The following is a 24586-nucleotide window of genomic DNA, read 5'->3' as shown; positions in this document are numbered from 1 at the left end:
TGAGCCACTGTCAATATGTGACATATTGAAGTCGCGTTTGAATTTGCGCTTGTTTTTTTGCTTTCACTTTGCAATCGTGCGAACTGTGTATAGAGAGCGACAGCACTGATCTGTGAGTGATGATAATTTGTGCACCAATTCCTCTGACACCGTCTTATTAATCGTTAGCTTACTATGCAAACATGACGCAGCAAGCTTAAACATGTGAGAGGTTGATCGCGCAGAGAATCGCTGAGCTTATGTGAGTGCGTGTGTAAAAGCATTTCAGTTCTGCTGAGCCAAATAAGACAGGTCAGGGTGAAGAAGTGACAGCCAAAGAAAAGCTTACCACAAAACGGAGAAGTTATGACAAATCAGACTATAAGGCAAAAAGAAAGTGCAGCTTTATGGTTTCATGGACAAAAGAATTTCTGTGGCTGCAATATGATGAGCTAAATAACCAGGGCTGCACATAAGTGGTCCGCAGGTGCGCATTCGCTGTCAAAATAAAAAACACGCACAAGGGTTAGGGTTAAATTTAAAAACTGTACTTTTGAGTTAAAATATATATTTATAATTTTAATAAATGACAAATTAAAAATGCATGAACATTTTATTTTGTATCGAAAAAATATCGAACCGTGACACCAAAGTATCGAACCGAACCGAACCGTGAATTTTGTGTATCGTTGCACCCCTAATAAATATGTATGTATCAAATATATTTATACATAAATATGTATAAAGTTATGGTGCAGAGATATATGTGTGAGTACACACACACACACACACACACACACACACACACACACACAAACAGTTTTGTCTGGTTTAATCATATCTGCATATTCCTAGATTGTAAAACTAAATATCAGAGATTTTATTTTTCTGGTATTCTTGACATCTTTAGAAAAGGACTCAGCAAGCACAAGAACAACAGCATCATCAACAACTACAGAAAAACCCAAATCAGAAGGATCTATATCAAGCGCAACAACTACTCAAGCACCCACAACAGCAGTTGTAACAACATCACCCTCAACAACAGTCATCAACAGTAAAACAACTATAACAACAACCAAAACTAAATCACCCATGACAACAACCTTTACTAAATCAGTTACAACAACAACCACAGTTGTTGAATCCCTGATGACAAAAAATACAACTACATCGATTGTAATAAGAACCAAAGCTATATCCCTGGGGACAATAAGAATAACTACATCAAATACAACAGTGACCACAATTAAATCACCTACGAAAACAACCACATTTAATTCAACTACAACAATAACCTCAACTAAATCACACACGACAAGAAACACGACAGAATCAACTACAGCAACAACTACAATTAAATCGGCTCGAGCAGCTCAAGAATGCCCAAATGCAGGTCAGTACAGTTTTTCAAATCCTGCCAACATACTGAGCTCTGATTCATAATAATGTCATGTTTCATTGTTTCACTTATGAACTTTACAGTTCAGTCCAACATCATTCTGATCGTTGTAGCCGGTGGGTTTGCTGTACTGTTTATAATGATTGCTATCGTCATATGGAAAATAAGTAAACGTAAGAATGGTATATTTACAATTTATAAACAAAAATGTTTTTACAAGTCAGTCAGTATTGAACTGAAATGTGTCCTTTTCTATGTTTTTAGTGAAAAAATCACCGACAAGTGGCAACATTGTGAGTTTTCAAATTAAATAATCAGGGTTTTAAAGAATAATGACAACTTTTGTGAATTCTTTTATTTTCTCTATCCATCATTTTCAGTAATAAACTTAAACTAAACTATGTTTGTCCAGGAAATGAGCACAGACAACTGCCATGTACCAGGAACCAGTCAAGAAAGGGTGAGATTATGCACCAGTGCAAATTCACGCTTGTTTCATATTTACAAGTACAAGACTGAGTACAAGTATTTTTTACTCGGGTGACAGAGCACATGTATTTTTTTCTCTAAGTGTGTTTAAGTGTTTATTTGTTACGTTTCTTACTCTTATCTCACAGGCTCACAGTAAACGTCAGGAAGGTGATGTGGCGACCAACAGGAGAGTCAGAGTTTCCTACGCCTCTTCTGCAGCTTCCAGTGATAGCAGCAGCATCTACGCCACCATGAAAAGAATCTAATGGTCCAGAATTCGAATGAGAAAACTAGCAAATGAAACTTTTCATTTGTTTAACTACATTAAGAGAGATTTTCTGCATATCTGCTATGTTTTTTACATCAGCAGTCTCCAACCTTTTTTGCGCCATGGACCGGTTTATGCCCGACAATATTTTCACGGACCAGCCTTTAAGGTGTCGCGGATAAATACAACAAAATAAAACTAGTACCGGTACCGAAAAAAAGAAAATGTATTCATAAACTATACATTTCACACCTGAGCCTCAACTCTCGCGGCTCGGTACCAAACGACTCACGGACCGGTACCGGTCCGAGGCCCGTGGGTTGGGGACTGCTGTTTTACATAACAGTTATATATTCCAGATATTTTAACCCCTGTTTTTGCAGTGTTTTTTTCCTATCTTACATTACATAAATACCATACATACATATCGTTTGATAATCAGTCTTTAGCTTTTCATATTCACATCTTAACATTTGCACTGACCTTTTTCATATTTAAGCATTCATAATTATTTGTTATAGTTACAAGTATTAGTAGTATTACTTAGTAAAATTTAATTTTCAGTAGTATATATTATTCAATATTTAGTAATATTCAATATCATGCCTGAAATTCATTATATAACCTTCATAATTTATTTTTGTCTAGTTTTATCTAATTAACAATCTAAAAGTACATTTTCATTTACATTAAAATGTGCTTAATTCTTTTTTTAAACATCAACCAAAATGTTTTTTTAATTTATTTTATATTTTTCAGATTTACGAATAGATTAAATACAGTAATAGTAATAGCTGTAATACTGTGACATCAAGAGTTATGACCAGCATAATCTTAATGAAGTATACATTTGTAAAATTTCTTTCTTATATTGCAGTATATTGTATTTTTTAATAGTAGTAGTATGCAGTTATATACAATCAATATGCAAATGCTTTCAGGTGCATCTTTTTATTTTTAAGATTAATTCACATAGTTGCCATTTAATCTCACTTTGTCGCAGGTTTATGCTGTGACTTTCGTACATGAAGTCACAATCTCTCATGTATCAGAAATATTAATCAATAATGTTTTGTGTTGTTGGTTATGATGTTCTTTCTGAGTTTAATAAAGCATTTTAATGTTCAGCATTTTTTTTTCAAATAAACACAGATATTGAAAACAATGATTTTCACATACAAGGTCTTGAATAATCAGGCCCAATCTAAACACCTCATCTTATAACCCAGTAGACCGCTTCACTCTAAAACTGCAGGCTTCTTGTGGGTCTTAGAGTATTTAAAATTAGAATGGGTGGCAAAGCCTTCATCTTTCAGGCTCCTCTTCTGTGGAACTAGCTTTCAATTTGATTTTGGAGGCAAACACTATCTCTGCTTTTAAGATTAGGCTTACAACTTTCCTTTTTGACAAAGCATGTAGTTAGGGCTGGATCTGTTAGGTGTGGCTGTGTGCAGGCAGGAATAGGACCCAAGGTGCAGACTCCGGAGACAGACTTGAACTCAAAAAAGGCTTTAATTTAATACTCAAAATATAACAAAACTAAAAAAACTCAAAACAAACTTAAACTAGAGAAATGACAGAACACACAGCTAAGAAAACAGTAGATCACGACACGGACACAGAGAAACACAGGGCTTAAATACACAGAGGGAGCAATCAGGGAATGGGTAACAGGAGGGAAACACAGCTGGGGCAAATCAGAACTGACGAGACCAAAGAAGCATAAACTGAACACACTGAGAAAAGACGGAGACCTTCAAAGTAAAACAGGAAACACATAACACAGACTGAACAAAGACACAGACTCACATGCAGGCACTACAAAGGGAACAGAGACGTGGGAACAGGGCAGACACAAACACTGACTGAACACGGGGATATAGGAACTTAAGATACACATAGACGCGAACTAGACAAGGGGATGCAGGTGATAGGGGAGACAGAGCAACTAAAGACGACAGAGACATAAGCCATAAGACGGAACTCAAAGAAACCAAAAACTAGGAAGTATAAATAATATCAAAAACTCAAAAACCCTGGGTCGACGACCCAGGCATCCTAACAGGATCAGGTGACCCTGAATCCTCCCTTTGTTATGTTGGAATAGGTGTAGGCTGCTGCACTGAATATTTCTTCTTCAGTCACCTTTTCCACTCATTATGTGTTGATACACCTCTCTGTATTTAATTATTGGTTATTATTAATCTCTGGCTCTCTTCTTCCCGTGAGCCCAACCAGTCACAGCAGAGCCTGGTTCTTCTGGAGGCTTCTTCCTGTGTCTACAGAGAATACATGTCATATTTTTTGTAATAATGTGGAAGAGGGAATAACAAGCATATATATTTCATTATAAAATCTTTAACAGTATATGCTCCGCTAGATTTAATCAGTACATTTTATAAAGAGACCGTATAGATCTGACTGATCTGATGCTGAAATAGTAATCATTACAATATGCAAAATAAGTTCAGAACCAAACTGTAAACACAAAATCAAGATAGAACACACGTTGTTCTGGGTGAACAATGTTAACAATTCAATACTCAATTCAGTTTCACACAGCTGCATTTATATGTTGCCAACTCCTTTTATATATTATGTAACAAAGTTTGGATATAACACAGTTTAGATTTGCAGAAGTGTAAATCTATGCTGACACATAGTAAAGCATGCACATATGAAGTAAAACCTCAGCAATCAAACGATGAACTATAGGCAGCACTTGGCAGAGGTAGGAAGAAAAAAAAGAAGTTCTTTTAACAAGAAGTAATCTTCAGCAGAACCAGGCTCAGGGAGGGGCCGCTATGTGCCATGAAGGGAAAATGTAAGGAGAGCCAGGAGAAATACACAATCACCATTGGAAGAGAAAATAGGAAAACTCAGTGTGAAGTGTGAATTAATGTTTATACTGCATCAATGCAAAGGACAGAATTTGAATGAGATGAATGGAATAAACTGTGAAAGAGATCAGTTTAGTTTGTATTAGTAGTGAAAATCCTATCTTATCTTTTCATAAACACTTTTTCTGAACCTCAGTGGAAAATGTCAAGGAAAGGTGTGACTCTGACAAAAGTTAGAATGGATTGTTTCAGTGTAACTGAAGATGTTGGTGTGTCAGTTGACTGTCTACACTTGGGTTAAGCCTAAATGCATAGTATTGTATTTACAACAAACGGAGGTTTCTATCTTCTGAATCATCTGTAGATTGTGGGTATGCTGAATGCACTAGTCAGATGCATGTCTGAATTACCCTGATTAAATGAATACAACACTGGAGATTAAAAATATCCTTACAAAGCTCCTCGTGGTGCCGCAGGTTTCTTTCGGAGTCTCAAACTGATTTTTCTTGCTTAAAGAAGAATCAAGGAAACACCACCCCTTCTACCTATTTCATTAGCAGCTTCTTTTATATAAATGATTTCTTGTTTAGAATTAATTACATCAGCCCACTGTGTCTCACAAGGGGACAGCACACAGTTTAACATTTGAAGGGTTAGGGATCAGGCTATCAGATGGTGATAGAAGCAGTTCATCATCTGAAACCCCAGATGGCAGAGCAATTCGGAAGTGCTGCAGAAGGAAGGTGAAGAAGATGAAGACTTCCATCCTGGCCAGCCTTGCTCCGGGACAAACCCTGCGACCTGAAATACAAAACAAAAAAATATACTAGATTATATCTGTGAGTAGACTGGGTCTTGACAAGAAGTTGATTACAAACCTGCAGAAAAAAACCATGAAGGCATCACGCTGGATAAACTTTTCATCTTTGTCCAGGAAGTGTTCCGGATAAAAAGTGTACGGTTTCTCCCATTTACTCTCATCAGACAGAACAGAAAACAGGAAAGGATACACAGCTGTCCCCTGTTGAATACACAAACCTTTATTTCTTGCATTTTTTAATATATATTCACAGAATATTACACAAAACTCATATATTGTTTTTACATGCGACTTAAAAGTAAAATTGCATCTGGGACAAACAAGTTTTGGATGAAAACATTTTTAGAACTTAAAAATGCAAATAACTGATTGATGAAGACTGAAGAGTGTATAAAACGTTGATTTTCATAATAATTTGGATAATCACATACTAACTGATCAGAGGAAGAATCCTTCACTCTGCTTTGTTCCACATCTGTGACGATGTTTTAGTAATCAAATCTCTGATCATTTGTTAAGCTGTAATATACAATAAACACATCATTTGTGTTCTGATATATTTTACCTTCTTAATGAAGTGACCCCTAAAGAGGTCCTGAACTGATGGAACTTCTTTAAGATTCTTCAAGACATTTAAAACCTTTAAAATTCAGAAAAAGGTGTTAAAAATCACTTCTTTGAGAAATTTTATTTTTTGACTAAATTTCTCGAAATTTAAAGGAGTGAAGTTGTTTTCTCTCCACAGCCATTAATCAGCTTTTACCTTTGAAGGGTTTAAAAGCTTCCAAAAGGTAATGACACTCCTCGATGATTTTGTCCTTCAGCTTCATCATCGTAAACTGCCTCATCTTTTTTCCATGATTCACCATTAGCCCATACAATACCTGATTTGATCAAAACAAATTTCAATGACATACACATGGCAATATATATTTTCAAATTATGATGCACAACAGGAAATGTATTTGCCATAATCTTGTCTTTTTAATTACTCACCCTGTCCTCGAAATAGCTCATCCATAATTGGTATTGGATCCCTTTCTCCAAATGCTTCAGCATAGTCAACAAGTGCCTCCTTTACTGTGTTGTATCCTAACAGGAACACTACTTTTTTGGTTCCCAGATAGATGGTGAAAATTGATCCATATTTTTTGGATAACAAAAAAACACCTTAACCCATCCATGCTTATCATACATTACAGTATGACCCTGTAACATTCACTAACGTCACATATATTCTCTTCAGGTCCAGCTGCAGCAGGTTCCCAATTAAAGGAAGTGGTGTGGGTCCAGGAGGCTCTTTTCCATCCTTTTGGGTGTGAAAAATGTTGGAGGAATGTAAATAGAACAGTAGAAAGACTGTCAGAGCTGCAAGTAAAACAACTGAATAAATGGACTCGAGGAAAACATGTAATATCTCCATGGCTTAAACACAGATGAGTTTGAACTGAAAGACACGATGACTGGGGGTTATGATGAACACAATAGGAATGAGACACGGTTCAGAAAACCTAACTCATATTACTGTACTTTGGTCTGTGCTAACTGATTAGGAAACAGGGGATGATTGACACATTCACTTAGTGTTCTACATCTTAGACTGTTGTTTATTGTCATTGTATCAGTTTAGCCCAAGATGTCCATTAATGTGTCACTGTCTTTTAGTTAATTTGTATCTGTTAGTTCTTTAAACACAAACGGGCATGTCTTTAAAAAAATAACTAGTTGTTCTTTAAGAGGGACAGATGGTTCAAATGTCAGCGTGACATTTCAGGCAGGTGACATTGACACCTAAGTTTGTGAATGTGTTTACTTGAAAACAAGGCAACATAGGAGCTTCAAGTTGATACGATAGGTGTAGCTACTAAAGATTTCAGGTGAGTGTAAATGTCAGTGACTTTGACATAAAGTTCAGAGGTCAAGTTTTCTGAAAAAATCATGAAAGCCATAACTCAAGAAGATTTTGAACTCAATACCGTAGCCGTATGTACAATAAATCTTGGATGAGTTTTCTGAAAATTTTGTAGATGTCAAAAAATTACTTTTCAACAAAATGCAATAGGATTTTGAAATTTAGATCATAGGATCAGCTCCTAAGATTCGTGGACGAGTTTGAATCTCAGTGACCTCGACTTCAAGGTTGAAAAGAAAAGTCAGAGTTTTTCTTAAAATCTTTTGAATGCAACAACTCAAGAATGAGATGACGTAGGATTATAAAATTGATACCAGAGGTGTGCCTACTAAGAGGTTGAGGGGTAACATTGGTGGCTGCCAGTAGTTTTCAGATCATCGTTGTTGAAAATTTTTCACTGAAAATTATTTTACTGCATTTGAGTCTTGTTTCATCTCATCGCAAACCAGGCATAAAATGAAAAATTTCTAAAACTCTGAAAACATTTAAGTACATTTTTAAAAGTAGCAATTTAGTAGCTTTGTAAATGCACTAGAGTAGATTTCACAGGTATTTTCTTCATGCTACATGTCTATCCGCACGTTATTCTCAGCAGCTCTGTGTTTTATTGACTTTATTGGCAGCTCTCTGTCCATCTGAGGTGCATGAACTGTAACAACCCTTACTGTGTTACAGCACCACTAGGAGGGGTTGCCCTACTATTGTAATCGTTGGGAGAGTCCTCCTAGTGTGTGTGAGTATAGTGTGGCAACCATTACATGCTGCTAGTGTGTCTGTTCCGAGAGAGACCTTGCCATTGTAACAGGCTGGTGCCAGCGACTACCTATCCCCTCACATGTATGTACGGACGGAGTAGAGCCGTGGAGACCTGGCTTGTATGGTCTTATGTTGCTAATGTCAAATAAAGGTCTGTTGATCAACTTAACTGACTGGCTTCGAGTTATCCAGCTAACCGCCACACCACATTCCCACTGGACCAGTTAGCTGCTCTTTCCTCGCCAGATTGCTGTTACAGAACAGTCTGGAGAGCAAGATGAGCAATATTTTTTTAGTCATCTCAAAGGGCACAAAATCGGATCTTATAGCTTTTAGAAGTTTTTCAAACTCATGTTATCTGTGTAACCCCAGTCACGAGTCTAGACAGCTTGGCACAGTGTGTAATGATTTTTATTAGCAACAAGAGCATTTTTTGACTTGCATTGTTGTCACGACCACAGCTGCCGAGCTTCCTAGCTGACATCAGTACCTCACTCCGGGTCCCAGCGTCACTGTAAAAGGGGTGAGATGTGATTACACAATAACGTACAGTTGTCCACCAGCCTCTCTGGCACTGCCCCTTGAGCCTGCTGCACCACCCCTCCCCTGCAGCGAAGTCAAAGACCACACCTCTGCCACAGTCTGATTTACAGTTTTTTCTGATTGCTTAAGCACATTTTTTGTAACTATTGGCTAATTTTGCAAAACTCTTCACACAAATAAGAAAACCTGTCACCCAATCATCAAAACATTGTAGTTCTCTTGCAAAAGCGAACACAGCTAGATTAACTCTTCACACCTTCGTAAAAGTGGTGTTTCCGTATCAAACAGTACACACAAGCCATCATCTACTAAGCACACAATGCGCCAACTGCACACTGATGGTATGAATACAAAACACATCTGGCTTTTGCTTTCTCTGTGCACAAGGTAGGCTATGTCAGTTTGAGCTCATACTTCTGTCATAGATCCATAAGCATAGAGGGAGCCAAACTTCAAGTACTGGTGTTTATTCAAACACATCAAAACAAACACAAGTGTTTATTTCCAAGTATAGGATTATTTGCAATCGCCATAATGACTATATGGGTTACTTGGTCTGCAGTGAACATGCTGCCTCTGCCCCCAGCATCTGGTCATCTAGCAATTCTGTAAAGTAACAATTTCAGTATTTTTACATCAATGGTATTGGTGTGTTTCTCATTGGCATATGGCAGTGCTACAAATCTTTGTGCGAAGTGACTGTACTAACTGATTCTCATTTCAAGATGTCCTTATGATGCTTGCTACAGTGTAGCGGCTCGAGTTAGGCTGGACCCGTTGGCCAGCTACCCTCAGGGTCATTCCACGGTTGATTACATGGTCCACTATTGTAGCTCTGATGTCATCAGTAATTCTATTTCTTACTCTTCCTACCCTTCCTCTCCCCCCTCCTCATTTTCCTCTCCCCCCTCCTCATCTTCCTCTTGCTCCTCCTTGTCCTTGTCGTCCTCTTCATCCTACTTCTTCACCTCCATGTCCTCTTCCTCGGCCTCCTCTACTTCTCACTCTTTCTGCTCCCTCCATTGTACTCCGCACACACAGCTTACCTGTATTATAGTGCTTAGGCTGATTGCAAAGTGAACTAATTATCTAAAAAAGTTTTCACATGTGAAAGTGTGCCAGACAGTTGGCAAATTAGTGTTAATGATAGCCATACATGTGTATACTTTTGCTAGGAGTGTGTTGGAAATTTGGTAATTGAGTGTTGTGCAGTGAATTGTGCCTACAGTTTTGCAAAGTGTGTGTTACAAAATTGCAAACTGAGTGCAAAGCAGTTTTTGTGCTTTTAGTTTTGCAAACTCAGTGAGTGGTTTTGCTATAAGTCTGAATAGTTTTAGAGATTGTGCTACAGGAATCACAGTTAGGGTTTAAGCATTCAGAAAAAACTGTAAAGCTGTCCGATGCAGAAGACAACCACTCCCATTTAAAATTAAGATTTCATTAGAATCTACACTAAAATAGACAATTTATCACTAAATTAAAGCCTCATTATTTGCCGAGACGGATCTATAAGAATCTACAATACTAATTACAGTTTTTGCCCGTTGCCTGAACACATTTTGCAAAACTTTGCTCATTGTGCCAAAACCCTAAACACAAGTAAACATGACACAACACTGGGAAATATACCATTCACATCTGCACCAAATTGAAACTCTACTCTCAAAACCTAAACTCTGCTATCAAAACCTAACATTCCTTTGTCAAAATGTAACTCTGTTGACAAAATGACACATACTTGCATCATATGCAAACACTTACAGAGCAGGGGGAACACACTAGTCTACTTTATATAAAGCACTGCAGTCTTTGATTTCCATTGTTCATTCAGAAGGCATATTGGTACATATTCAGCTCGAAGTCCTTTGACCCCGTCACTGTTCCTCTCAAATGGGACTCTGTAGAGCTGCTTCATGGTGATGCTGTGTTTTCCCAAGATGCGTCTGATGGTGGTGATGCTCACATGGTCTATGTTGCTGAACACTCGCCTGTCTGCAAGTATTTTCCGTCGTAGCTGGTGGAGACGGATGGCATTGTCTGCCCTCACTAGGTCCACAACAGCAAGTTCCTGCCGTTGTGTGAACAGGCATTGGCGTCCTCCCCCAGAAGGTCTTCGAGTCATTCTAGAGAAATACAACCACATATTGTCATCGGTTTGCTTATTTTTCTTACAGTACTTTACTGTATATACTGTATCATCCACTGTACAACACTACTTCAATATAAGTAATCATGGTATGTTTCACAGAAACTACCACTTTGGCTGCAAAAGGAGCATTAGCACCCTGCAATACCCTGTACACTTGATATGGTAACTGTAGAACAGTACTATGAAAACCATCTGAGTAGAGTAGAAGGCAGTGAGATGAAGACAGACCTGTTTTCTAGTCGGAATTTTCTTATTACAGATGCCACTGTGAAGCGGCTTAGATGTGGGTGGACTCTCTGCCCAGCTTCCCTCATAGTCAGGCCGTGGTTGATGACATGGTCCACCAAAGTTGCTCTTATATCATCAGAAATATGGGTCCGTGCATGGCCTCTTTGACCTCCTCCTCCTCTTCCTCTTGCTCTCCCTCCATCCATGCTTGCAAAGTTCTTGAAATGGCTAAACTGAGGGCTTTTTGTAGTTGGCTAATTGGTGTTCAGTTTTGCAAGTAAGTGCCTTCAGGTGTGTATTTGAGTGGTTGCAATTACCCGATGTGTTTTGTATTTTGGATACATGTGTTTTCCAAATGGCACCCTGAAATTTCATTTTTGAACGAAGTGTCTTATGTATGAAATAGAGTGTAGCATGCAGGACCATGTGTGTTGCATAAAGGAGTAAGTGTGTTGCATAATTGCAACCAGAGTGCAAAGCAGCACTTTTGTTTAAGGTATGGGTACATGTGTTTGAGGTATGGTAACAAAAGCTTCAAGTTGTGTTACTTTAGTCTAAGCATGGGTTTATAGTGTTCAAGCAACGAGCAAAAACTGTAAATGGCCCTTGAAAAGTTGGAGCTTGAGGGCAAGAAATTCAAATTCCTCTCAAACAGACACTGATGATTGAAAAGTACTGTGGAATCTGTTTTTAACATAAATTGCAACACCACCACCTTACTTTGGGCATTCACAACGATAAAGGTTGTAATGCTTTGCTGCAATATCTTCGTCAGTAATTGATTTATTAGCCCAGGTGTCAGATAACAAAAGAATATCAGTATCCAATGCTTTCTCCCAATTTTTTAAAATTATTTTTAGGAAGAAGACTTCTAACATTTAAATGAATAATATCTAGCTTTAAAATCAAAGGGAGTACTCAAACATTTGCAATCTGGATCAGGGTTAGGTTGTACATTTCCAGATAAAATAAGCACAAGAACAATGAAGCATTTTGTCTTAACAGAATTTTGAAGCATTACAGATTGATTTTTTTCTAGCCCCCGAGCTCTTTGGGAGGTGAGAGTACAGGGAAATAAACCAGTCATACAGAACAAATAAATCAATTACAGTTTTTTCTGAATGCTTAAACCCTAACTGTGATTCCTGTAGCACAATCTCTAAAACTATTCAGACTTATAGCAAAACCACTCACTGAGTTTGCAAAACTAAAAGCACAAAAACTGCTTTGCACTCAGTTTGCAATTTTGTAACACACACTTTGCAAAACTGTAGGCACAATTCACTGCACAACACTCAATTACCAAATTTCCAACACACTCCTAGCAAAAGTATACACATGTATGGCTATCATTAACACTAATTTGCCAACTGTCTGGCACACTTTCACATGTGAAAACTTTTTTAGATAATTAGTCCACTTTGCAATCAGCCTAAGCACTATAATACAGGTAAGCTGTGTGTGCGGAGTACAATGGAGGGAGCAGAAAGAGTGAGAAGTAGAGGAGGCCGAGGAAGAGGACGTGGAGGTGAAGAAGTAGGATGAAGAGGACAACAAGGACAAGGAGGAGCAAGAGGAAGACGAGGAGGGGGGAGAGGAAGATGAGGAGGGGGGAGAGGAAGGGTAGGAAGAGTAAGAAATAGAATTGCTGATGACATCAGAGCTACAATAGTGGACCATGTAATCAACCGTGGAATGACCCTGAGGGTAGCTGGCCAACGGGTCCAGCCTAACTCGAGCCGCTACACTGTAGCAAGTACCATAAGGACATCTTGAAATGAGAATCGGTTAGTACAGTCACTTCGCACAAAGATTTGTAGCACTGCCATATGCCAATGAGAAACACACCAATACCATTGATGTAAAAATACTGAAATTGTTACTTTACAGAATTGCTAGATGACCAGATGCTGGGGGCAGAGGAAGCATGTTCACTGCAGACCAAGTAACCCATATAGTCATTATGGCGATTGCAAATAATCCTATACTTGGAAATAAACACTTGTGTTTGTTTTGATGTGTGTGAATAAACACCAGTACTTGAAGTTTGGATTCCTCTATGCTTATGGATCTATGACAGAAGTAGCTCAAACTGACATAGCCTACCTTGTGCACAGAGGAAGCAAAAGCCAGATGTGTTTTGTATTCATACCATCAGTGTGCAGTTGGCGCATTGTGTGCTTAGTAGATGATGGCTTGTGTGTACTGTTTGATACGGAAACACCATTTTTACGAAGGTGTGAAGAGTTAATCTAGCTGTGTTTGCTTTTGCAAGAGAACTACAATGTTTTGATTATTGGGTGACAGGTTTTCTTATTTGTGTGAAGAGTTTTGCAAAATTAGCCAATAGTTACAAAAAATGTGCTTAAGCAATCAGAAAAAACTGTAATAACTATAGCGCCATATCTAAATTAGCTTAGTTTAGTAGTGAACAACTACAATATTTTTTTACAATCCTTTTTTTTTCTTTTCCAACATTAGTCAAGATTCAGAAAACAACACAACACAATAACTGCTGCTATTAAAGTGGTGAATGATATTATGCTGTCCTCGCCCTGAGTCTCTTAGTTTCACCAGCTAGACAGCGAGATAATGATGCTCCAATAACCAGACTTATTTTCCTTTTTGCGCTGACTTATTGAAGAATGGCCTCTGACCATTGCCTTCTCTATGACCATCGTAAAACTGAAAGTACAAAATACTGTATTAGCTAACTAACATTGTAAACTAGCTTGTTACACTCTTACTGCAAGCTAACAAGATAAAACTTTCAAATGTACAAATTATCGTACCATTTTTACACAAAACAAAAGATAATAATTATTTTATCGACTGTATAGGAATTTCTTTCACTTATCTATTAATCACATTATTGTAATGCCTTGGTGCCACTGGATTTTAACATGTCTGACACTCATACTTAAGACAAATGGTAGGGGGTGTAGTAAGGATGTTGGGGGAAACAGGAACTCCAGAGGACCAGTCTTTTGTCTCTTCGAGGACTCTGGGAAGTAGCAAGGGAGTGTGAACCTTAAGGTGTGAAACAGCTGTGTACTGCCTTTTGTTCCTGGAGAAGGTATTTAACTAAGAGCCATGCTAGGCTCAGTGAGACTCTGCTGACCCTGCCCCGTGGTCATGTAGGCTCTCCATCAAGCTTGGTTGTATGTTCTTTGTGTGTTTGGATTAAAAAATGTTAGCTACCGCTCACCGCTCATCTGCAGGCTTTATTTAAATAGAAAACTTCCACAACACGACACTCATACATACAAACATATCTTGTCCAAGGAAACAACATTTTAAGGTCCGTATCAGCTTAGAACATTACGGTATCACTTTCCGCCATCTTTTATTTCTTCTTCACGTTCTCATTTTTTCCCCTTCCCAAAGTAACCAAACCCATATTACAAAGCAGCCACTAGAGGGAGCTCTAGGGCCGTTTACAACTATAATATCCAATTTAAGTTATAAAAGGCAGAACACTCCTCGCCTGGTACAATATAATTGTGCCATTACAACAAACTTTTCTAATAAACATTTTGAACAGTTTAGGGCTATTTCAAACACTTATATATATCACTTGATAAAAGCAAAACCATATCAGCGATGGGTCTCAAAAACACTTATTCATTTCCATCCTTCACAGTCTTTACTTCTGCTTTTCGAACCTTATTGTCCTTGCTCTCAAATGTTCTTACAACTTTTCCCATGGACCAGTCATTTCTGTGTGCGAGAGCATCTTTCAATAACACAACATCACCAACTTTTATGTTTGTTTTATCATCAGTCCATTTTCTCCTTTGCTGTAGTGTTGAAAGATATTCACTTTTCCACTGTTTCCAAAAGCAGTCTGCCAAACACTGTACTTGCTTCCATTGCTTTGAGTAGAGGTCTGGCGGTCCAAAGCTTCCTGTTGGTGCAGATAATGCATTGACCTTTTGTGTAGGAGCATTGCTGGAGTGAGAAGGTTTGGTTTGTCTGGATCTGTTGAGACTGGTACAAGTGGTCTTGCATTCATTATTGCCATTACTTCTGCCATGAATGTACTTAACATTTCATGCGATAGTTGGACATGTACGGCTTTCAACAGAATACCATCTAGGATGCGCCTTGCAACTCCAATAAGTCTCTCCCATGATCCACCCATGTGTGACGAGTGTGGGGGATTAAACAGCCATGTGCATCCTTTCTCTTGCAGGTATGAGTTTAGTTCTGTGTCCTTGTGATCAATTTGCAACTCATTGCATGCTCCAACAAAATTTGTACCTCTATAAGATGTGAGTATTTGAGCAGGTCCACGGATGCAGAAAAATCTCCTTAGCGCATTGATGAAGCTGGATGTTGACATTGTTTCAATGAGCTCAATGTGCACAGCTCTCGTGGACATGCAGGTGAAAAGCACAGCCCAGCGTTTACTGTCTGCACTCCCTCCTCTGGTGCGACATGTGGTGACCGTCCAGGGTCCAAAGACATCCAGTCCTACACTAGTGAACGGTGGCATTGGTGTCAGCCTGTCCACGGGTAAATCTGCCATCTTTTGGGTCTGAAGTCGTCATCAAAGCTTTCGACACACTTGTAAATAACAGAAGAGACGAGCTGTTTACTGCCAATAATCCAAAATCCAGCACCTCTGAGAGCTCCTTCTGTTAGGTGACGCCCCTGATGTGCTACCTTCTCATGATAGTATCTAATAAGAAGGATGGCTATATGATGAGCATTTGGGATAATGAGTGGATGTTTCTCATCTTTTGTCAGGTGCCAATCGACCCCCTAGTCTGAGGAGCCCATCTTCATCAATAACTGGATTTAACCTTTGAAGACAGCTTTGTTTTGGAAGTGGCTGATTTTCTTTTATGCATCTGTACTCTTCTTTGAACGTTTCACTTTGTACTGTGTGAATGATGAACTTTGCTGCTTTAGACACTTCATCTGCGGTGTTAGTTTCACTGAAACACTTCCAGCCTTTACCTTCTGTGTTTGTTTTCTTGAATGATGCTGCCACACGCTTTAGTGATGCAATAGTGCGACACAATCTCATCCAGAGAGAGAGAATCTTTCAAAACGGCATGGCTCTAGCTGTGTTACTGAGGCTTTGGTAACAAAACTTGTTATATCAGGTCTGATCTCTGCATCTGTGTCAGGATCGATCAGTGTGAAACCATCACAGTGAGACTTCTCTATGTCGTGTTGTGTCAAAAAGGAAGGACCACTAAACCAGTTCGTAGAAGCCAATGCAGAAGCTGCAATTGGTCTAGTGGCTGTGTCTGCTGGATTGTCACTAGTGGCTATGTAAAACCACTGTGCTGGATGTGTAGTCTTCCTGGTTCTAATCACTCGGTTAGCCAAGTGTAGAACCTCTTTGTGTTGTTGTGTATGTAACCAAGAACGATTTTACTGTCTGTGAAAAATCTGACAGTGTCTACTTCAATGTCAATCTCATCTCTAATGAGTTCGTACATCTCTACAGCTAACACTGCTGCACATAACTCCAATCTAGGAACAGTGTGGGCGGGTCTTGGGGCTACTTTGGACTTGCCCATGATGAAACCTGAGTGCCACTGACCTTCACCATCAAGAGCTCTCAGATATGCCACTGCTCCTATAGCCATATTGGAGGCATCTGAAAATATGCACAGTTCTTTTTTCACAGCAATGGCCTGGGAGAATGGGAGGTAGCACCTCGGTATCTGTAGCCACTCAAGATCCTTCAATGAGCTTCTCCATTTGCTCCATTCATCTTCTCTTTCTGCAGGAAGTGATTCATCCCAGTCCTTTTGCTCCGAGGTCAATTCACGGAGAAGAGCTTTTCCCTGCATTGTGATGGGTGACACGAAACCCAGCGGGTCATACAGACTGTTAACAGTGGCCAAGACACCTCTCCTGGTGAACGGCTTTTGTTCAGTGGTGACGTGAAAGTTAAAACAGTCATTTTTAAGATTCCACAGTACCCCCAAGCTCCTTTGCAGGGGTATGTCATCCGACGTTAAATCCAAGTCTTTTAGATCCTTGGCTCTCTCAGCAGCAGGAAACGCTTCCACTACTTTGTGGTCATTAGAGGCTATTTTATGTAGCCTTAAGTTTGACTGTGCCAGCATCTTTTGAGCGCTTGTGAGAGTCTCAACAGCTTCTTCCACTGTTGCTGTGGATGTGAGACCATCATCAACATAAAAATGTCTCATTACAAACTGCTTTGCATCATGTCCGTGCTCTTCTTCTCCCTTGACTGCAGCATGCCTCATACAATAAATAGCCACAGCTGGGGAAGGGCTATTCCCAAAAACATGAACCCTCATTCTATAGTCACAAATACCTTGGTCGGGATCATTATCTTCATACCAAATGTGGCGAGACGAGGATGGGGTATAAAGTAAACACTCTTTGCAGTTTTAAAAAGACAACGCCACCCTGGGAATTTCACCCAGAGAATACTGAAAGTAACACTAAATCACCAGAAAGGCACTTAGGTTCGCTATACTCAGTCCAGAGACGAGGTTCAATGATCAACAAATTCACAATTTATTAATAATTATTTAAAACACCATATAAAAGCACAATCATAAATATTCAAGTACAAATATGCTTAAAAAGGTATTCAGAGCTGAGGCTTACCAGTGGAGGGGCAGGGATGCCACACACAAACTAAAGAAAGAAAACACACCCAAAACACAAGTGCAACACACTATCACACACACACTCACACTAATAAACTAAACAAGGCAGGTGTGTACACTCAAGGGATCCCACCACCAAGGCACCCTAGTCTCCTCCACGTCGGCACTCCGCATCTGAATAAAAAGAAACAAAGAAAATTTTAATATATTACAACAAACTAATGTGTAGCACCGGGGGATAACCCAACTGCAGGACCACACTGGTGATCTACAGCTAGAAAAAGGGCCTCCCACCAGTGGTGTAACAAAAATCCAAACTACAAATCAAAAGCAATAAAACAACATACAATCTGGATAAAACTCTAAAATCTGGAGCAAACGGAATCGCCGTACTGCTCCAACTTGCCGTCCACACGACGATAAGTTAACAGTCAATCAATATGCACGCCAGCTGACTCCGATAACCGGCATGCATATGGCCGTTGTCCACGCCGACGTCCACTGTAAAAGCTGACAGCAGCAGGGAAAGAATTCTCACAACGGGAACAGACGGTAAAAGCACAGCAAGGCAAAACAGCAGCACTTCAGTTCACGTAGCTTGGCGCAAAAGGCCCACACTTCCTGCGAAACATAATAAATAATTACTATAAAAGAACAATAGAAGGCAGAGAGCGTAACAAAAGTTGATTACGTACCAAGTAAGCCGGGTCATAGAATGTAAGCAGAATAGCTCAGAGGAAGCTTCTATAGCTACGACCAGCCGCGATGGAGACTTTAGAGTAACCCACAAACGATCTCTACCACACCGAGGAAGTCAGGTGACCAAAAAGGAGATCACAGGCAAGCAATACAGAGACACTCAAATGGCCACTATTTATACCAGCGCCCCCTAATGGGCCAGGCTGAAAGTGGGTTGGACCGCGGGATAACATTCATCCTGCCACATTCTACCCCTCCTTCTTGCATCGTCGCCCCGACGATGAATTACAAAGACACCCAGATTAGTCCCAAGGCCTAAAAAATGCAGAGACAGCATGTACCCTAGGCTCAGAAATAGAGTTAGCAGCCCCTTGTGCCACCTCCCCTGTTGGTCTTGGGAGATGATGGATGTTTGAATGCTGGCCAGCTGTGGACCGGGTTGTTTTTCGCACCACCACATTTCTTGTATCAGAACTCGTAGAGGGAGCAGGAAGAGAGCTAGATGGAACTGGTGCTACACTCGGAGTAACTGTACAAGTGGCTGGAACATCGGAAGTTCGGTCTTCTGGTGGAAGCAACAACTCAGGGCTACTTGGAATCACTGCCACTGGGCTGTAAGATGGTGAAACATTTACTTGAGGAGCTCCTATGCTCAGGAATAACAGGTCACTGTCACGTGATGAGTCATGTCCTGGTTCTGGGGAGGATATTTCTGGGCCATGTAAGCTACTGCTTGGAGCAGGCCCTTCTGATGGTGTAGCTGCCGTTACCACAGCCTTCAACAAGGTACGATGAACATGCTTCACACTGCTGGGATCATCTGCAGGTGCAATGGTATATACTGCCCCACCTCCTTTAGGTGCCTTCAGGATTCTATATACCACGGGTTTCCATCGATCTTGGATTTTACATCTCCCTCTTCCACTCAGATCGCGCAGGAACACCAACTGGCCATTGTTCAATGGTGCCTCTTTCACCTTTTTATCATGGTGCCTCTTTCTGCGGTCGGCAGCCAATTGCAATCGTTCCTTGGCTCCTTCATGTACAACCTGTAGCCGGGCTTGATGCTCCTGAATCCACTCGTGCACCTCTCCACTGATGGGGTCCGGTACTCTGCCCAACAGAAAGTCCACTGGCAACCTGGGTTCTTGCCCAAACATCAATAAGAATGGGGTTTCCCCAGTAGCCTGATGGGGAGTGGTATTATAACAGTAGAGTAACTGGGGCAAACATACATTCCAGTCTCTTTTTCTGGATACTGGCAGGGTCCGCAACAAATTGTGCAAAGTCCTATTAAAACGTTCACACTGACCATTTCCAGCCGGATGATAAGGAGTAGTGTGGGACTTCTCGATACCATAAAACCTGCAGAGCTGCTGGATCAGGGAGCTTTCAAAGTTACGACCCTGATCAGAATGGATACGCGCTGGTACACCAAACTTCGAAAACCACTCAGTCACGAGAACCTGGGCCACTGTAGCCGCACATTGGTCAGGAGTGGGGACAGCCAATGTATATTTGCTGAAAACATCAGTCATCACCAAAACGTTCTCCAGCCCATTCCGGGAAGGTTCGAGCAAGGTGTAATCAATGGCCAAGATTTCATTTGGTCGAGAAGCCAACAAATGTCCCATGAAACTTTGAGCTGCTGGTTGGGTGTCTTTTGCAACTTGGCAACGTTCGCATCTCTGACACCAACGAGCTACCTCAGCAGACATACCTGGCCAATAGCACCGTGAGCGGAGAAGCGCTAGGGTCCTTTCCACACCTTGATGGCCGTGCTCCTGATGAACATGAGTCAACACCTGCTCAATTAGTGCACTAGGCAGCAAAAGCTGAAGTACCACCTCGGCACCGTCAGGGCGATGAACCTGACGATACAGAACTCCTTCCCTTTCAATCAGACGATCCCATTGTCGTAGCAGCACCAGAGCAAGTGGAGCAAGCTGCTGCCGCTCCTCAAAGCTGGGTCGCTGCTTCCGTCTCCAGAACACCAAGATCTCCTTTATCACTGAGTCGACCTGTTGGAGGGTATGAAGATCAGGAGTAGTGAGATGGGGCAAAACTGTAATGGCAGCTTGTGATACCTCAGCTGGTCCCAGCCGCAAGGCTTGTTGAAGAGGTCCAGGCAAGGCTGTACCAGGAACCATGGCTTTAATCTCCTGAGGATCAGGTGGATGCTGGCGAGATAAAGCGTCTGCATTCTTATTACTCCTTCCTGACCTGTACTTTAAGTCAAAGTCAAACGAAGCGAGCTGAGCTGCCCAGCGCTGTTCAGTAGCCCCAAGTTTAGCAGAAGACAAGTGACTAAGAGGATTGTTGTCGGTGTAAACAATACACTTGTGGCCCAACAAGTACTCTCTAAATTTCTCAGTCATGGCCCACTTAAGTGCCAAAAACTCCAGCTTCATTGAGCTATAATTTAGCATATTGCGCTCAGTGGGCCTCAAACCCCGACTGGCATAGGCTATTGGCCTCACCTTACCTCCCTGCTCCTGGGAAAGCACTGCCCCTAGGCCGGCATGGCTGGCATCCACTTCTAAAATAAAAGGCAAAGAGAAATCTGCATAAGCAAGCACTGGTGCTGTTGTCAGTTTAGTCTTTAATGCCTCAAAACTTTGAGCACACTCTGCAGTCCAGTTCTCCACGACACCATGCTCTGACCTCTTCTTTGATTTTCTGCCTCCCCACTCTGCCACCAGTCTATGCAGAGGTGCCGCCAACTTGGCAAAACCCTCCACAAAACGGCGATAATAGCTGGCAAACCCAAGGAAGGAGCGTAGTTCCGAAACAGTCTTAGGAGGCTGCCAGTTAGCCACCACTTCCACCTTGCTAGGGTCCGTAGAGACACCTTGATCGGAGATGACATGGCCTAGGTAGCGAACCTCCCGCTGGAAAAAGGCACATTTGGCAAGCTTGGCTTTTAAACCTTCCTGCTGAAGCCGACCTAGCACCACATCCAGCCGCTCAAGATGTTGCGATACTGTTGATGAAAAGATTACAATGTCATCAAGATAGAGAAGCAGAGACTGGCACTGTTGATCACCGAAAAGGCGTTGCATTAGTCTCTGGAAGGTGCTAGGGGCATTACAGAGCCCAAATGGCATTCGGTTCCATTCAAATAGGCCGAAAGGAGTACAGAAGGCAGTCTTGGGCCTATCCTCTTCCGTAACTGGGACCTGATTATAGCCACTTGCTAAATCCATGGTGGAAAACCAACGGGCACCAGTCAGCGCATCTAAGGATTCTTCAATGCGCGGCAGGGGGAATGCATCTTTCCTTGTCTTGTTGTTCAGTTGCCGATAATCAACACACATGCGCGGGCTGCCATCCTTCTTCTTAACGAGCACAATGGGAGAAGCATAGGGGCTGCTACTCTCTCTAATCACCTCGGCCCCTAACAACTGGTTAATATACTCTTTCACAACCTCGTACTCTGAAGGGGGGATGCGCCTATAACGCTGCCGCACGGGGATATCGTCTAAGACTGGAATGTCATGGGAGATCAAGTTAGTGCAACCCAAGTCAGTGTCATGAGCAGAAAAGACAGAGCTGTATTTCTTAAGGAGAGACCTCACCTGTCCCTGTTCCTCTGCTGACAGTTTAGACAAATCAATCCCTTCCATCTGATCCTGCACAGTAGGAGTGGCGGTGTGAGATGCCATTGTGGCTACGTTAGGGAGTACTTCTGTCACACCAGCGGGCAAACTGACCACATGAACATCTTCCAGGGTCCCTATAACGGTCCTAGGGTAAAGCAAGACCGCCGTAGTCCCTACATTAACAACTGGTATGTATGCAGTACCTCTAACCACTCGAACCAATGCAGGGGACGCTAAAAGTCCAGCAGGCAAGTTAACATCAGTAGGTTCAAATAACACAGTGGCACCTGAATATTGCTCAGAACAGGTGGCGGCCACTACTTTCATTACACCACCCGGAATGCAACATGCTCGCTTACCCCTCACTCTCACATGGCCAGACAAATCCAGTGGGGCTCTTATACTAACGTCATGGCACTTTTGCAGCGCCTGCACAAGGGGTTTAGGGGCCTCGGTGACAAAGCCCAAACTAAACAATGCTTCACCGTGTTGCCCAAAAAGCTCGTGGTAACACTTCCGAATGACATTCATCCCCAATACACCCGGAACCGTGGAAGGTCCTGCACCTGGAGGATCTTTAACGACCAACACGCCACACTGTGGAAGGAACTTGTCACAGAGCTCTACACTTAGCTCGATATAGCCAAGGTAAGGAATGGACAACCCATTAGCCGCTTTAAGCTGCAACCAATGACAAGCTTGGAGACGCTCTTGACCCCAGGACTCAAAATGCTGGCGGAAAAAACTTTCAGTAATGGTAGAGACCATGGACCCTGTATCAACCAAACAAGGTACTTTTATACCGCCCATGTCCACATCTATATGAGGACAGGATGAAATTAATTTCGAGACTGCCTCTGGACCATTAGAAACAACCCTTGAGCCAATAGACACCCCACCCGAACTGTGGCTCGGCAATACGGAGGGTGCTAGTTTTCCGAAGCCGTATTTAAAGGAGAGTGCCTGCGATTATGCAGAGGGGCCTGCGAAGGAGGCCGGGAACGAGGAACGCGTTCCCCATCACACTCCCGAGCAACATGTCCAGGTTGCTGACAACGACGGCATATAATGGAATCGCCCCGTCCTGAGCGAGGCATTCGATGGGGGCCCTGCAATCGAGCAATGCTCTGAGTGAGCTGATTAAGTTGCTCCTGCTGGCGCTTTAACAATTCCTTCATCTCGCTCATCTCAGACAAATGGGTAGACTGAGCTATTCCTGAGGGACCGCTATGGACCCCATACTGAATGCCATAAACAGAAGGGACAGAACTGCTTCTATGCCTAACGCCACTAGGCAACCCTTCACGTTCCCACCTAATAGCTTCCCCTCTAATCTCCAGCAATGTCAGTGTTGGCTGCCTCCTTACTAGCTGCTTTAACTCCCGCCGCAAGGTACTATCTAAGACCTGTTCAACAAATTGATCTCTTAATAAAACGTCAGCATTGGGCATGCCATTGGGGGCACTCGATTTAACTTTTTCCATAAGACCCAAGAGAGCGAGGGAAAACTCTTGCAGTGTCTCACTTTCCTGCTGTTTTCTAGAGAAGAAAGCTTCCTGCAATGCTACATAGGAGTCTGAACAGCCATACAGTTCTTGCAATATAGTGATTATCTTAGCAGGATCAGTCCTCTCTGCACTAGAGCGATATTTGATCTCTTCACGTGCTTCCCCTTCTAGGTGGTCAAACAGGAAAAATGCTTTATCAGCCAAAGACAAATGACGTGCTCTAGCACAACCTTCTATTTCCTCCAACCATTCATTCAACCCTATACCTGATTTTCCTCTAAACATAGGGCACTTTCTGTCACGGGGCACAAAAACTAGTCTCTCTGCTACAGAGACACCAGCCGTTGGGGGGTTAACAGATGATGCAGTTGAAGTAGAAGGTGTAGCACTAGTACCTGACCCAACAGCCCTCTCCTGACGCAGCCTCTCATTGTCTGCTTTCAGCTGCGCGATCAAGTCCCTGAGTTCCTGTAACTCTTCCTCCATCTCTGTAACACAGCTGTGAAATCCCACACCAAAGTAGCTGCTGCTTTGCCTTTATTCTGTACAAAATAATATAAAAAAACAATTTACGTTACACCAAACAAAAAAAAGAAGAACACACGTCTCTGTTTTAAAGAGTATATCCTGTCGACAACAACGCCAAGTTTGTGGCGAGACGAGGATGGGGTATAAAGTAAACACTCTTTGCAGTTTTAAAAAGACAACGCCACCCTGGGAATTTCACCCAGAGAATACTGAAAGTAACACTAAATCACCAGAAAGGCACTTAGGTTCGCTATACTCAGTCCAGAGACGAGG

At 41.5% G+C, this 24586-nt stretch overlaps 1 protein-coding gene, 2 long non-coding RNA genes and 2 pseudogenes across 3 annotated transcripts; 1 reads left to right on the top strand and 4 right to left on the bottom strand.

Annotated features, from left to right (window-relative positions):
* Positions 1-898: 898 nt before the first annotated feature.
* On the top strand, positions 899-2649 carry LOC146692438 (uncharacterized). Its single transcript, XM_085431147.1, has 5 exons — positions 899-1375; positions 1465-1554; positions 1646-1674; positions 1794-1841; positions 1999-2649. Exons 1-5 carry the CDS (start codon positions 1075-1077, stop codon positions 2116-2118), a joined length of 588 nt encoding a protein of 195 aa, XP_085287273.1. The 5' UTR covers positions 899-1074; the 3' UTR covers positions 2119-2649.
* Positions 2650-5718: 3069 nt separating this feature from the next.
* Positions 5719-6409, bottom strand: LOC146692437 (uncharacterized). The gene is made up of 3 exons (XR_014915192.1): positions 6346-6409; positions 5839-5981; positions 5719-5761 (listed from the first exon to the last, which is right to left on the bottom strand). It is a non-coding gene; the product is annotated as an uncharacterized LOC146692437 (long non-coding RNA).
* Positions 6410-6532: 123 nt separating this feature from the next.
* LOC146692436 (cytochrome P450 2K1-like) lies at positions 6533-7203 on the bottom strand (annotated as a pseudogene).
* A 7526-nt stretch (positions 7204-14729) lies between these two features.
* On the bottom strand, positions 14730-15911 carry LOC146692435 (uncharacterized; annotated as a pseudogene).
* A 1946-nt stretch (positions 15912-17857) lies between these two features.
* On the bottom strand, positions 17858-19760 carry LOC146692434 (uncharacterized). Its single transcript, XR_014915191.1, has 2 exons — positions 18672-19760; positions 17858-18597 (listed from the first exon to the last, which is right to left on the bottom strand). It is a non-coding gene; the product is annotated as an uncharacterized LOC146692434 (long non-coding RNA).
* Positions 19761-24586: the final 4826 nt, after the last annotated feature.

The sequence above is a fragment of the Copadichromis virginalis genome, linkage group LG15, assembly GCF_057382275.1.
Source record: "Copadichromis virginalis isolate Kocher_CV1m ecotype Utaka linkage group LG15, C_Virginalis_male_GT1.1, whole genome shotgun sequence".
NCBI lineage: Eukaryota > Metazoa > Chordata > Actinopteri > Cichliformes > Cichlidae > Copadichromis > Copadichromis virginalis.
This window is presented reverse-complemented; position numbering and strand designations above follow the sequence as displayed.

Excerpts from the sequence above, each read along its gene's own strand:
- LOC146692438 (XM_085431147.1), top strand. The coding sequence starts at position 1,075 with ATGACAACAACCTTTACTAAATCAGTTACAACAACAACCACAGTTGTT. Across the intron at positions 1,376-1,464 it reads TCAAGAATGCCCAAATGCAG|TTCAGTCCAACATCATTCTG; the intron begins GTCAGTACAGTT and ends TGAACTTTACAG. Across the intron at positions 1,555-1,645 it reads CATATGGAAAATAAGTAAAC|TGAAAAAATCACCGACAAGT; the intron begins GTAAGAATGGTA and ends CTATGTTTTTAG.